Genomic DNA, 15,992 nt, shown 5'->3' on the forward strand with positions numbered 1-15,992 from the left:
AGCATGTATAAGTGTCAACTTGCTGTCCCCACAAAATAACTCAACACACAGCCATTAATGTCTAAACTGCTGGCAACAAATGTGAGTTCATCCCTAAGTTAAAATGTCCAACTTGGGCCCAAAGTGTCAATATTTTGTGTGTTCACCATTATTTTCCAGCACTGCCTTAACCCTCTTGGGCATGGAGTTCACCAGAGATTCAGAGGTTTCCACTGGAGTCCTCTTCCACCTCTCCATGACAAAATCACGGAGCTGGTGGATTTTAGAGACCTTGCGCTCCTCCATCTTCCATTTGAGGATACTCCACAGATACTCAATAGGGTTTAGGCTTAGCCAGTCCATCACCTTTACCCTCAGCTTTTTTAGCAAGGCAGTGGTTGTCTTGGAGGTGTTTGAGGTCGTTATCATATTGGAATACTGCGCTGCAGCCCAGTCTCCAAAGGGGATAATGCTCTGCTTCTATATGTCACAGTACATGTTGGCATTCGTGGTTCCCTCAATGAACTGTAGCTCCCCAGTGCCAGCAGCACTCATGCAGCCCCAGACCATGACACTCCCACCACCATGCTTGACTGTAGGCAAGACACACTTGTTCTTGTACTTCTCACCTGGTTGCCGCCACACTATCTGAACCAAATTAGTTTATCTTGGTCTCATCAGACCACAGGACATGGTTCCAGTAATCCATGTCCTTAGTCTGCTTGTCTTCAGCAAACGGTTTGCGGGCTTTCTTGTGCACAATTCTTAGAAGAGGCTTCCTTCAGCCTGAATCTACTCTGGGCTATATTATGTGAAGCTGCAAGTCTCTTTGCCATCTGGCTGCTCAAATGCTGTGAATATATTTTCTCATTTTATATATATATATATATATATATATATATATATATATATATATATATGATGATGCTACAATCTCCTCTGAGCATTATGCAGATATTGATTTAAGGATTGATTTCCTTTTTTCTGGTGCCCACTACCCACCCTGTGATCCTCGTTGTTGGATTTGATGCTCCCCTCTCTGCTCCTTTCATCTGAACAAACAGGATTAAAATTAATTTATCACATACATGATAGCCAATATATGCCTTATAGCTTCTGAAGAAGCAAACAGGCATTTATATAGTTTTATTTAGCTTTATATGCACTATATTGTTCGCTATCATGCTTTGATAATTTGTATACATGTTTGTCTGTTTATGTTCACTCTTTTTAAATATTTTCATATTAATAAAATATTTGTTATTTTACAAACCTTTTGTCATATTTGTGGCACCATTAAAATCCCCTTCTCCATTTCTTCCTATAAATTCAGTCTGGTTGTGGTGCTGTATTGGTGTGGGGGATATTTTCCTGCCACACTTTGGGCCCCTTAGTACCAATTGAGCATTGTTTAAAACACCACGGCCTACCTGAGTAATGTTGCTGACCATGTCCATCCCTTTATGACTACAATGTACCCATCTTCTACTTCCAGCAGGATAATGCACCGTGTCACAAAGCTCAGATCATCTCACCACTGGTTTCTTGAACATGACAAGAAGTTCCCTGTACTCCAATGGCCCCCAGGATCACCAGATCTCAATCCAATAGAGCATATTTGGGATGAGATGGAACGGGAAATTTGCATCATGGATGGGCAGCCAACAAATCTCCAGCAACTGCGTGATGTTACCATGTCTATATGGACCAAAATCCCTGGGGAATGTTCCAACACCTTGTTAAATCTATGTCACGAAGAATTAAGGCAGTTCTGAAGGCAAAAGGGGGTCCAACCAAGTACTAGCAAGGTGTACCTAATAAAGTGGCCGCTGAGTGTATATACAGTATATAAATATATATTAGTCAGATACAGCATGGAATTATTATTGTCATGTACAACATCGAAAGTGTGCATGAGATGTCAACTAAAAGCTAAGCAGCTAATCCAACTAATAAAGTGAATTGCAAGGGGGATACTGGTATATGTTTTCATTTCAGAATGATATGGTATGAAGCACAGCCAGTAATTCCTTTAGTACACAGTACTGTATATAATGGACACTAGACAATCCATAGTGGTTAAGTATAATATCTTATAATGGTTATGTAAAGGCAAAGTTTTGTAGATTTGGACAGAGAATGGTTAGGAGCCCTGTCATGTTTTTAATGCTGTCTGTGTCCTCGCTATGGAGATGTATCCCTCTATTTGCCCTGGTATCCCTTGTCGCAAAGACAGGAAGTGATAGGAAATCCAACATTTTAAAGTTGTCAGTGGAACAAATTTCTTAAATTGGGCCATATTCCTACGACAACTCTCCAAGATTGGAATTCTGCTTAATTAGAAGAGATTTCCTCTAATTTCCTGTTACGTGTCCAGGACAGGAAGTGAAGAGGAATATCCCAGCTGGGCGCAAGACAGAAAAAGATAGAAGTTTAGCTCATTCCTACCTTCAACGAAATATATAAAAAAAAAGGTTTTTGTTTTTCATACATATTTTTTCTATACACAATAGTAAAACTGGAGAGTGCAAAATCTGGTGCAGATCTACATAGAAACCAATCAGCTACCAGGTTTTATTGTCAATGCCCAATTGAACAAGCTGAAGTTAGAAGCTGATTGGCTACCATGCACAGCTGCACCAGATTTTGCACTCTCCAGTTTTAGTAAATCAACCTCAAGTTGTAAAAATAATGTTTACGTGTGGAATAGTATAAAAAATATTTCTGTGCATGGTTTACTGTTATAGCATGTTTTATTGATATTTATTATGCAAGTACATAGAATATTACTGTGCAGTTAACAAAAAAACATACATTTCAAAAGATTCCTATCTGATGTAGTCCTTGTTCTATCACTTTCCAGCTATTAGTTACCTTTCATGATAGCTCTTCTAGCCTAACTCTTTAACTTTCTGATCTCCTTCTCATCACCTACTACAATGTTTTGCCATCAAATACCATTTGTTAACACATAACATAAGTGTGTAAAGTAGAGTCTATGGCATAACCGCGGGTTCACATAAGCTCTGAACATCCACATCTATCTGTGGGGAAAATACAGCTGGCCATTGATCTCTCCTTCTTAAAGTGCTTACCATCTGATTGCAATACTAGACTTTCCTGTAAGGGTGGGGGGGGGGGGGGGGGGGGGGTCAACATTGGCAGCCCCTTTACTTCCCTTGTGACATATTTACTTTAAAGTACACTTTGTGCCTATTGGGACAAGCTCAGATTTTTCTTATCACTAAGAGGATTGTGCTACAGTTATCTAGAGAAGACTAAAGAATGCTTTATAAGGGTCTACAATTTTCAAATAGCAACAATCAAAATTTCAGCAACTTCCACTGGACGCAGACTTTATCATTATTTTGATCTTCTTTAGAAAGAAAAAGCCTATGCCTGTCTTTCCTGCTGTTCTAATCATCAACAGGGCTGAGGACTCCCCTATCTATCCCCATGTGACAACACTGGGTGTCTAAATGGGCAATCATGTGGGAGGAAGGGGATCAAGTCACAGTTGTTCAATAGTTAAATGTACTGGGTATTGTTCACTCACTTCCAGCAGCATAATGATGGCTAGGAAAATACTATTTGTATAAGCTGGTGCAGGGCCTGCCATTAAAGTGAAATTATTGCTTTACTCTGCATTGGCAAAGCACAGATTCATTAGCAATTTGGTTGTACATTAACAAATAACTGTTATGCTGCATACACGCGACCGGACTTTCCAGCAGAAAAGGTCCGATGGAATTTTGACGATGGACTTCCAAACAAACAGACTTGCCCACACACGAACGGACTAAAGTCTATTTGAAAGTGTGTTAGTTTTAAACATGATGAAGTACGACGGGACTAGAAAAGGAAGTTCAATAGCCAGTAGCCAATAGCTGCCCTGGCATCGTATTTTTTCCGTCGGCCCAGCATACAGACTTTCCCGATAGGTTTTCCCGGACAGATTTGAAACATGTTCTATTTCTAGGTCCGTATGAATTTTTTTAAAGAAAAATGATCCCACACACGATCGGACTATCCAACAAAATGATTCCGCCTGACCTATTCTGCCAGAAAGTCCAGTTGTGTGAATCCGGCATTACCTGTCTGAAAACTGGCAAGCAGAAGAATTTTTTCTTCTTTTACATTTTATACATCATTATAATATTTATATAGACTGCTGCTTTTTCAAGCACCTTACAATCTTGTAATTATACACAAAGTTTTAACATTTTCAAAATAGTTTTTATTATGCTGTTGTGAACTTTTCAATAAATTTGTGAAAGTGTGGAATGCTGTAATATCTAATAGGATAATTTAAGACAACCCGTGATAAAACTAAGAGCACATATGGTATGACCCACATGGACGACATGCATGATTATGTGTGATTTGCTTAAAAGAAGCTTAAAACTACACATCAAACATCTATGTATTTATAAGTCATGACCACACTGGAGGCACAGTATACCATTATCCCTTTGGAGAAATTTTTGGCCAATGATTGAATGAGTACATTTTGAACAATTGAAGCAGTCTGTGTGCCAGTGATTATCCTCAAATGAGATGTATTTGGCACCTCCTTGACCTGCAATGAAAAGAAATATCAGATTACTGTGGCAAATGTTAGAGGTGATACATTAGTGTTAGGGAAGCACACGGTCCATATAATGTTGTCAAGAAGTCATTATCTCAATATGTGTCCAGAATGAACTGTCACGTAGCAACCGGCACAATATTTTGCTCAGTACTTATTTTAGTATGAACAGTGAGTCACAAAGCATCTGACAACGGGTAGACATATGAGAACTGATTTGGAGGTGTCCTGTGCCTAATAGTAGTTGTCAAGTTGACAACATTGAACTAATTCTGTTCAGGTCTATGATGATAAATACAGCTGGAAATGTCCTTCAGATGTTTTAGTTTTAACAAAAAATATATTAAATGGTAATCAAAGGTCCCATTATACCAACTAGAAGATTTTTGCAAGCATAAATATAAATCTGAATCTGGTAAACTCCAAGGGCACAGTAAAAAAATTATGTAAGTTAGATAGTATACAGTATCTATATCTAAATATACCTTGTTTGAGATTACAAAGGAAATGAATAATGGGTTTGTACATATTTACTTTTTTATTTATTAAGGTTAGGACTAAAAACAAATATATAAAATTATATATTGCATGTGAATATTACATATTCTTATATCCAAGCCAGCAGCTAAAACTTTATACTCAACTTTTTCCTTTATTTTTTTTTACCTGCTCCTGAAAAAGCCAGTTCTTTTCGGAGCTTAATAGCTCAAACTGTCATTTACACAGGCTAGCAGAGTCAGAGCAGTCACCCTTCCCCTCTCTCTTTACTTCTCCCTTTGTTCCAATTAAGCTGGCTATACATTATACAATTTTCTTATTCAGTTTCAGTTCAGTTTAGATTTACATTCAACTACGTAGTGCAAGGGTCTGCCTGATTGCATGCAAATTGAGAGAGCAAATTGAGAGCATTTAAGTTTGACCTCAAATTATATGGTTTTGGTAAATTTAAAGGAACAATTGTTTCAGTATAATGAGAGGCATCATGAGGGACATGTATCAATAAAAAAAAAAAGTTTGTGAAAAACATAATGTTTAAATGAGCAGTGATTATTTGAGTTTTAAAGTGCAAGCATAAAAATGAAAAATTCCTTCCAATATAGTGCCTGGGGTGGGGGTCCCCTTAGCCCACGTACACACGGTCGGAGATTTTTCCAACCAAATCCATCGGATTTTGCCCGTCGGATTTAGTCCGACGGATTGTGTCCGAAACTGTTGCATACACACGGTCGGGCCAAGTTGGCAAAAAATCCGATCTTTCAGAACGTGATGACGTAATTTCGTTACGATGGGACTACATTCAGGCTAGTAGCCAATAGCTTTGATGTAGGAATTTGATCTGAGCATGCATGGCACTTGGTCCGATGAAAATGCTCTACACATGATCGGATAAGGTCCGTCCGGCCCAGTTTGCCGGGAAATATTTCCAACATGTTGGAAAATTGGGTCGGACGGAGATTCGGACGGAATCAGTCCGATGCATACCACACACAGTCGGATTATCTGACAATGCGGTCCGATAAGACTCATTCCGACAGATTCTCCGACCGTGTGTACAAGGGCTCAGTCTACCTGTAAAGTGGCAGATCTGTACCATGTCTCTCTATGTGGGGATGGGATGAGTTCTGAGACCTTATAACGGTGGTCAAGAAGGGTTGCCAACCAGTAATCATCCTTTTCCTTTATGCCACGTATTCTTGGGTCCTTTCGCAGGCTTTGAAGCATTAGGTTGCTCATGCGCCTCGCCTCAAATTTGCTGAGGCTTGAGAAGCAGACTCCTTCTGGTCACTCAGGATGACAGTATCTGGAACTTCCTCCTCAAAGCCACATACTATTCCCAAGGGTCCTGGGGTTGGAAAGCCATCGCTTACAAATTGACGCATGTCTTCCTCTTCTTTGAAGCCTATGAAAGTGCCAGAATCCTCTTCCTCATCCTCCTCCCCTCTCTCCACCTGTGTGTTCTGTGACAAAGGAATGATGGTGTCTGGATAAAGTGGGCCTTGAGAGGAAAGGAAGTCCTGCTGCTCTGCCTCCAGTGCCCTGTCCATAATGCCACGTAGAGTCTGCTCCAGCAGGAACACAACAGGGAGTGTGTCACTGATGCATGCACTGTCATGGCTTACCATCCATGTGGCCTCCTCAAATGGTGACAATACAGTGCATGCATCCTTAATGATTAGTTGCAAGAATCTCTCCTGTCCCCTAAACACACCAGCTGAAGCACTGCATGGCACCTTTTAGCCTGACTCTGGGAATATCCCTTTGAGTTCATAGGGGGTACCTGATGTTCATAGGACAATTCTGCAGATGAGGGTAAGGAGGTGGCAGAGGAGGAGAAGGGGGTAGAGCTCACAGGTCTTGCACCATCACCACCAGCTGTATGGAGACGTCGGGGTACAACAGGCTGCAACACCGAGCCCTGTCCTGCATACTACCCAGTGTGCTGTGAATGAAATATATTGTCCCTGCCCATGCTTGCTGGACCACGTGTCAGCAGTAAGGTGTCTCCTGATTATAAATAAAGAGGTCAGAAGGTCATAGAGCTGGATATCGGCAGATTGGATTTAAAGGCGAACTACCCCTGTAGGGGTGAATTTTTTTGGTGAGTGGGGTACCTTGCGGGGGAGCACGGAAGTCACTTTGAAGATCACACAAGAAGCACAAAAGTCACTTTATGAACATTTAATGTTGAATTTGCACTATTGAAGACTTTTTGGAGAGTTGGACTTTTATTTTTATTTTTTATTTTTTATTTTTATTTTTATAATTTTTCTAAGGGTCACTATAACACATTTTTTATTTTGTATCATTTTTTTTTCATAGATGCTTTGCCAGTACATATGTTTGGAACTTTTTGTTTTTGAATTTGAATTGTGTCATCTAATTCGGTATTTTCAATTGCACGTCTCACTTACACATATACTTATTAGAGTTTGTTTTATATATTCATATATTTTTTAGATTCATATATTTTTTTTTCACATGTAGTAATTGGAGTAGATTTTTATATTTTTCTCTTCCCAGCCGACAGATCGGTGGGTTTATCATAATGTGACACTAATGCGATTTTAAGGAAAAGTCGCATTCAGTACAAGTTTTTCTATATTAATCTGGTGTTTTTTCACAGAATTTATATACGATTTGTTCAAGATTATACTAAGTTCTCAGGATAAGGTCCTAAATTATTACACTGCTTATTGTCACATTGGAGTCGCAGTAGGGAATCTGTGCGATTGTATGTCACCTCTGGAAGTAGCCTCTTGTATGTGTCTTTTTTTGGGCTTGGATTGAAATAAGTGGACTTTCCTTAGGGAGTAGGGATGAGCTTCGTGTTCGAGTCGAACGTACGTTCGACTCGAACATTGGCCGTTCGTGCGTTCAGCGAATTCCGAACGTTTTGGCCGTTCGCGTCAAAATTCGAGTGACGCGCGCGCGGACCACAATGCACTGCGTTGGCGCAGTGCATTGCTGTCCGATGATTGGCCAAGCATGCACTGTGACCCCGCATGCTTGGCCAATCGCAGCGCCGGCAGCGAGGAGAGCCATGATTGGCCACAGGCATCCTGCCTGTGGCCAATCATAGCTCAGACTGTGTAGTGCACGCCCCACACTATATAAGGCCGCCTTTAAGGCGGCCTCCTGTAGTGTGTTACTTTGCATCTGAAGCAGTGGGTGTTCTGTGTACCTTCAACACAGTACACACCAATCGTTTTTGGCTGATTTGCTATCTTGCTGCTGTGTAGTGGTTGTTGTCTGTGCCCTGACTGCAGTATACACCACTATATTCACCTCACCTATATAGCTAGTGATCTAGCTTTAACCACTTAACAACTGCCCATTGCCGATTAACGGCTTCAGGGCGGTTGTTTAACTCAGAGAGGCCGTTAATTAACGGCCTCCCAGAATTCTGCTCTCGCGTGCCCCGAGGTGTGCGCACTCGAGAGCATCCGTGACCGCCGGGTCCATAGGACCCGGCGCATCACGGTAAACGGCCGCTCATAGCGGCCGTTTACCACGTGATTGCTCCGTCAAATGACGGAGTGATCACTTGGAAACAAACCGGCGTCATGTTATGACGCCTGTTCCTCCCTCCCCTTTCTGTACCGATCGGTACAGCGGAGGGGAAAGAGATCGGTGTCAGCAGCGATGTGGGCTGCATCTGCAGTGCCCACATCGCTGCTCACCGAATTTAACCCCTCAATTCCCTGCCAATACTCTGCAATACCAGTGCATACTCTGCAGTACCCTGCCATTACTCTGCAGTACCCCACCATTACTCTGCAGTACCCCGCCATTACTCTGCAGTGCAGTACCCCGCCATTACTCTGCAGTGCAGTACCCTGCCATTACTCTGCAGTACCCCACCATTACTCTGCAGTACCCCGCCATTACTCTGCAGTGCAGTACCCCGCCATTACTCTGCAGTACCCCGCCATTACTCTGCAGTGCAGTACCCCGCCATTACTCTGCAGTGCAGTACCCTGCCATTACTCTGCAGTACCCCGCCATTACTCTGCAGTACCCCGCCATTACTCTGCAGTACCCCGCCATTACTCTGCAGTGCAGTACCCCGCCATTACTCTGCAGTGCAGTACCCTGCCATTACTCTGCAGTACCCCGCCATTACTCTGCAGTACCCCGCCATTACTCTGCAGTGCAGTACCCCGCCATTACTCTGCAGTGCAGTACCCCGCCATTACTCTGCAGTGCAGTACCCTGCCATTACTCTGCAGTGCAGTACCCTGCCATTACTCTGCAGTGCAGTACCCTGCCATTACTCTGCAGTACCCCGCCATTACTCTGCAGTACCCCGCCATTACTCTGCAGTACCCCGCCATTACTCTGCAGTACCCCGCCATTACTCTGCAGTGCAGTACCCCGCCATTACTCTGCAGTGCAGTACCCTGCCATTACTCTGCAGTACCCCGCCATTACTCTGCAGTACCCCGCCATTACTCTGCAGTGCAGTACCCCGCCATTACTCTGCAGTGCAGTACCCCGCCATTACTCTGCAGTGCAGTACCCCGCCATTACTCTGCAGTGCAGTACCCTGCCATTACTCTGCAGTGCAGTACCCTGCCATTACTCTGCAGTGCAGTACCCTGCCATTACTCTGCAGTACCCTGCCATTACTCTTCAGTACCCCCATTACTCTGCAGTAACCCCCATTACTCTGCAGTACCCCCCAATACTCTGCAGTACCCTGCCATTACTCTGCAGTACCCCGCCATTACTCTGCAGTACCCCCCATTACTCTGCAGTAACCCCCAATACTCTGCAGTACCCCCAATACTCTGTAGTACCCCCAATACTCTGCAGTACCCCCCATTACTCTGCAGTACCCCCCAATACTCTGCAGTACCCTGCCATTACTCTGCAGTACCCCGCCATTACTCTGCAGTACCCCCCAATACTCTGCAGTACCCGCCATTACTCTGCAGTACCCCCAATACTCTGCAGTACCCTGCTATTACTCTGTAGTACCCCGCCAATACCCCGCCAATACTCTGTAATACCCTGCCATAAATTGCCATACCCAGCCATACTCAGAGATACCCAGCCATACTCGGTGATACCCTGAAGTCCCCTAGCCATAGACGCCCCCCACCCCTCACCGCCCTCTGGTGCTTCTACCAACTCGCCAGTACGATCAAAGCCAGAATCTTTTTTTAAATTTTTTATTTCAGGCTTCCCAGCCTAGAGGTGAGATGTGGGGTCATATTGACCCCCCAGATTTCACTGTAAAGAGGACCTGTCATCCCATATTCCTATTACAAGGGATGTTTACATTTCTTGTAATAGGAATAAAAGTGATCAAAAATATATTTTTGGGAAAAAAAATGTCAAACTAAAATAAAGTAAAATGAACAATAAAAAAATAAAATAAAAATTAAAGCGCCCATGTCCCCATGTGCTCGCATGTGCCACACATGTGAGGTATCGCCGAGAATGTTAGAGCGAGAGCAATAATTCTAGTCCTAGACCTCCTCTGCAACTCAAAACATGTAACCAGTAAAAAAATATTTAAAGCGTCGCCTATGGGGATTTTTTAAGTAGCGACGTTTGGCGCCATTCCACGGGCATGTGCAATTTTGAAGAGTGACATGTTTGATATCTATTTACTCAGCATAACTTCATCTTTCACTTTATGCAAACATTGGGCTAACAAGTGGTTAATAATAGAGCTTGCAGTCAGTAGTGTTAGGAGATAGTGCGTGCTGTCTGCGTGCTCTGTACCCAGTACATACCGCTATAATATAGGGCAGGCCCCTACTTTCAAACATCCAACTTACAAACATCTCCTACTTGCAAACGCAAGGAGACAGCAGCAAGTGAGATGAAAAAAGATGGACGACAAAACAAAATTATACAGGGGTGATAACCCTTCCCTATGTTTTCCAAAAAGCTTAAAGATAGTTTTTTTGACTGGAGCTACACTTTAAAAATGTACCGGTTGAAAATGACAAACAGATTCAACTTAACACAACAAACCTACACAGTCCCTGTCTTGTTTGCACCGCCTGTATACTGCTGTTCTGAGTATATAGGGCCTGGGGGCCACACGCATTTCCTTTTTTTAATATGGGTACGAGGTTCCCCTTAATATGTGTACAAGACCCAAATAGGCTGGTAATGGGCAGGGAGGGCTACCCATGCCATTTTTCTGAATGATTTTCAACCATATTGCAGGAACCAGATATAACATTAAAACCGCAAGCAGTTTTAAATGGTGTTATTTCCGTTTAATGTCATTTTGTGCAGGGACTGTTCTAAACACGGGAAACACGTGGCACTTCACAGGCATACTACAGACACCCCCCAGGCACCATATTTAAAGGAATATTTCACTTTTTTTTTTTTCACTTTAATCGTCATTAAAATCACTGCTCCCGCCAAAACGGTAGTTTTTAAAACTTTTTTTTGCAGTGACCCATGTCCCCTGAGGCAGGAGGCAGGTCGCCAAACCCTTTTTAGCACACTATCTTGCATATTAGCCGTTAAAATTAGCACTTTCCAATTCGAACGTTCGAGTCCCATAGACTTCAATGGGGTTCTAACGTTCGTACCGAACGCGGGGGTCGTTCGCAAGTTCTGGTGCGAACCGAACCGGGGGGTGTTCGGCTCATCCCTATTAGGGAGGCTTCATTTTTATTTAGGTACGATTACACATATGAATACTATTACTGGTGAGATAGATTACTCCTATTTTTTCTTGGCATTTCTCATTTTCTCTTTTTCATTTGTTTCATCAATAAGAGTCAATATTTGCTTATGTTAAATAGGTAGCGCCAGTTACCCCGGTTATTAGATTCTTTTTACTGGTGGAAGAACCCCTAGTGGGGATTTTCTTTTTGTGGGGGGCAGCAACCTATAATTATTTACACATAGAGTACCCATCCTGGATTTGTTGGTTTTTTGTCTGTCCAGTACCCAGTGTTGACCAGCGCGGTTTTATCTTTATAATCAATATGTAAGAATAGCCTTTGTACTTTTTGTACTTTAATGTTTTTATCTTGAATATTTTGTGAATAATAAAGCTTTGCTACTTTTATGCTACATTATACTATATGTGTGATATATTGCTGTATATAACTCTGTTGCCAATAAAGCCCCACCTAGAAGGATTCTCTTCTATTACCACCTGTTTCTGTAACGTTATCAAGAGATGCGGCAGATGCAGGTAGTTCTTTTATAAAGTAGCACTATTAATGCACCAAATTCTAAACTGATTACCTCCAGTTTGTAGATAATAAAACTGGAGGAAAATAAGGTCTACTTTAACTTGGTATACAGAAATAGGAATGGTGCCTGTCTCGGTACACAGTGTACCAGGGCAGGATATTTGCCACTGCTTCACTCTCCTTGTCACTGGTTGTTAGGGAGGCTGTTGGCTGTGAAGACTACACTAGCTCCCCATCAGGTCTGCTCTCGCCTTGTAACTGAAAACAGGCAGTAAGTGGAAAGCCAATATCAGGCTGTCTGTTGGCCAAGAATCCACCCACTGCCAGCTGTCAATCACAGGGGGAGCTGACCTGATGGAGAACTAGCGTAATCTCCCTGCTGCTGCACTGTCTGAGAAGTGCAAGACATGGGAGAATGCCCAGTTGCAATGAGGAAGGAGTGGTGTCAGTGCACCTCCACACTTGGGGCACACTCCAGATTAATATACCTGTCTACAACAGTAGACAACTGTATATCTGAATGCAACAGTTGTTAAAACAGTGATAGAGTACATAGTCTGAACCAGACAGAGCTCCCTCTACAGGCTGATCTACAAATCTCTTTATTTAATACAATACAAAAAGATGAAAACATAAAAAAAAATCAACAATCACTGTAAGATAACAGTGGAACTATGATAATTAAAATGTGTGTTAAATTAAAATGCATATATTTTTTTAAATAAATTAAATAACATGCACATAATCTCTGTCTTTGCCTACTAAAACAATATGGAACTTACCAGTAATAGGTTTAGCACATGCAGTGCACTTTTTGGCATACAGATTACCAAAGCAATCTAAACAGTATGGATCCTCATCATTCGCCGTGAACTCCTGTCCCACCAGCTTCTTCTTACAGTTTGTACATAGAAAGCATTCACTGTGCCATGGCTGATCTTGGAAAGATATTCCTGATGTGATGATTGCCTGTTTTTAAAATGTAGGGTACATGTCAGTGCTTTGCTACCCTTTTAGATGATCAAATAATAAATATAAATATACATAAAGAAGAACTTCAGCTAAAAGTAACAAGATAAAAATGTAAGGCTTGCTGAAAGATACAAATGAAAAGCCTTCTAAAAGATAAAATAGTAAAACCAATTTGCTTTTTCTTCAACATTCAGCTCCAACCCAGATATGGTCCTCGCAGTACTTTTTTCTGCCACTAGATGTGCTCAGTCTGAAGAAAAGCATCATTTAACCCACTTCCTCTGAACCCAGGTCATCCTAAACTCACCCCCAGGCTGTAACGGACAGTGAATGGAGAAGCTGCACAGTGATGAGCTCATCTCTCTGTCACTATGTTCTCTCCCTCTCTCTCTTTCTGCTCTCTTCTTTTATCAGCATGCTTCTTGTCAGCACAAACTGGCTCCTTGTACTCCTTCTTCCTCTCACACTCCAGGCCTGTTATACAGGTACTTCCATTGGTTTAAAAATACATTAAAATGGTGTATGGGCTAGTGTGGTTACACGTGGTGTGCGGTTGTGAGGTCGGTTGGATGTACTGCCAAATTCTTTGAAACTCCTTTGGAGAGGGGTTATGGTAGAGAAGTGAACATTCAATTCAAGGGTAACAGCTCTGGTGGACATTCCTGCAATCAGCATGCCAATTTCACACTCCCTCAAAACTTGTGACATCTGTAGCATTGTGCTCTGTGATAAAACTGCACATTTTAGAGTGGTCTTTTATTGTGGCCAGCCTAAGGCACACCTGTGCAATTATCAGCATCTTGATATGCCACACCTGTGAGGTGGATCTTGGAAAAGGAGACGTGCTCACTAACACAGATTTAGACAGATTTTTGAGCAATATTTGAGAGAAATAGGCCAAAAAAGTTGTAGATCTTTAAATTCAGCTCATGATAAATAGAGGCAAACACAAAAGTGTTGCGTTTATAATTTTACTATAATTTTATATATGTGTATATAGCAGTAATCAGCATGGGTTCATGAAGAATCGTTCTTGCCAAACCAATCTATTAACTATCTATGAGGAGGTGAGCTGTCATTTAGATAAAGGAAGGCTCGTAGACGTGGTGTATCTGGATTTTGGAAAGGCATCTGATACAGTTCCCCATAAAGTTTACTGTACAAACTAAGGTCTGTCAGCATGGATTAAAGGGTGAGTAAATGGATTGAAAACTGGCTACAAGGGCGAGTTCAGAAAGTAGTGATAAATGGGGCGTACTCGGACTGGTCCGGTGTGGAAAGTGGGATCCCCAGGGTTCTGACCTGGGACCAATCCTATTTAATTTATTCATAAACGACCTGGCGGATGAGATAAGCAGCTCAACCTCAGTATTTGTGGATGATACTAAGCTAAACATGGCAATCATTTCTCTGCAGGATGTGGATCTTGCAAGAAGATCTGAACAAATTAATGGGATGGGCAACTACATGACAAATGAGTAGGTTTGCCAACTGTCCGGTTTTGACCCAGACAGTACGGGTTTAGAATGCTGTGCCTGGGTTTTTTCCTGCCTGAGACCCAGACATCAGTGCCGCTGACAGGGGGTGCCATGGAGCTTCCTGTAGGGGCCCCAGCACACAGGGGGACCAAGGAAGCAGTGGGATCGGAGCGGTGGGCGGGGGGGCAATTACAGAGGAGTCAAAACATAAGGGAGAGAGAGGTGACAGGCAGCTGCTGGTGCGGTAATTTTTATTAAATTATATGTTTAAAAACAATCCACTTACTTTCCATGTCAGAACTGTAGGCATGCCAGTCTGTGAAGTCCGCTGCCCCATTCTCCCTATCCATGCTGCTGTTTCACTGAATCACTGGAGGAAGCCAAGGATACAGAGCTGCGGGAAAACTACAGTGAGCTGTCAGATAGCCTGGGATGCTGTGACCAATCAGAGCATTCGGGAGGCTTAACCACTCCTACATCATCAGAGGCTGAAAGTTCACATGAGATTCCCGCTACTCTCTGTTTCCTCCAGTAATTCAGTGATAACAGCAGCGTGGATTGGAAGAATAGGACAGTGGACTTCACAGACTGACATGCCTACAGCTCTGACATGGAGTAGATTGTTTTTAAACAATTTAATTTATTAAAACTACCACACCTGCAGCTGCCTCTCTCCCTCCCTTATGTTTTGACTCCTCTGTAATTGCCCCCCTCCTCTATAATTGCCTCCCCTCTATAATTGCCCCCCTCCTCTGTAATTGCCTCCCCTCCTCTGTATTTGCCCCCTTCCTCTGTAATTGCCCCCCTTCCTCTGTAATTGCTCCCCGCCGCTCCAATCCCCCTGCTGTCCAGGCCCCCCTGTGTGCTAGGGCCCCCGTGGTACCCCCTATTGGCTGCCATGGGTTTTCTGGAGGGACAAGGACTTGTGCTGGTAGAGGAAGAAGATTTGCAATAGGAGGGAATAGGGATAATGGCACCCCAATCGCGAAGCAAAACTTCTTTTGGGTGACAGGCATTCCGCAATGCTGTTTACATGATTTTGCAATTTTTCGGTTGACAATCGCAGCAAAACCGTGCCGCGGTTGGGTTGCCATGCCATACGCCACTAGGGCTCAGGTTTGGCTTTAAGGTGGAAATGAAGAAAAAAAATGTAAAATAATGCATATGGGTAGCAAAAACATGAATGCAATCTACTCACTAGGGGTGAAGCTCTGGGGGAATCTAGGATGAAAAAGGACCTGGGGTCCTAGTAGATGACAGGCTCAGCAATGGCATGCAATGCCAAGCTGCTGCAAG

General features: G+C 42.7%; 1 protein-coding gene across 2 annotated transcripts in view; it reads right to left on the reverse strand.

Annotated features, from left to right (window-relative positions):
- Positions 1–2,713: 2,713 nt before the first annotated feature.
- The window catches only part of FHL5 (four and a half LIM domains 5), a 67,825-nt gene continuing 54,546 nt past the window's right edge, over positions 2,714–15,992 (reverse strand). For both annotated transcript variants that reach the window (XM_077487221.1, XM_077487220.1), the window contains exons 5-6: positions 13,029–13,215; positions 2,714–4,558 (exon numbers count right to left, since the gene is read on the reverse strand). In XM_077487221.1, the coding sequence (XP_077343347.1) occupies positions 4,407–4,558; positions 13,029–13,215 (339 nt within the window). In that variant the 3' untranslated portion in view covers positions 2,714–4,406. The remainder of the gene's footprint in view (positions 4,559–13,028; positions 13,216–15,992) is intronic.

Source organism: Lithobates pipiens, unplaced genomic scaffold, assembly GCF_037356315.1.
Source record: "Lithobates pipiens isolate NorthernLeopardFrog02 unplaced genomic scaffold, aLitPip1_a1.2 Scaffold_18, whole genome shotgun sequence".
Lineage (NCBI taxonomy): Eukaryota > Metazoa > Chordata > Amphibia > Anura > Ranidae > Lithobates > Lithobates pipiens.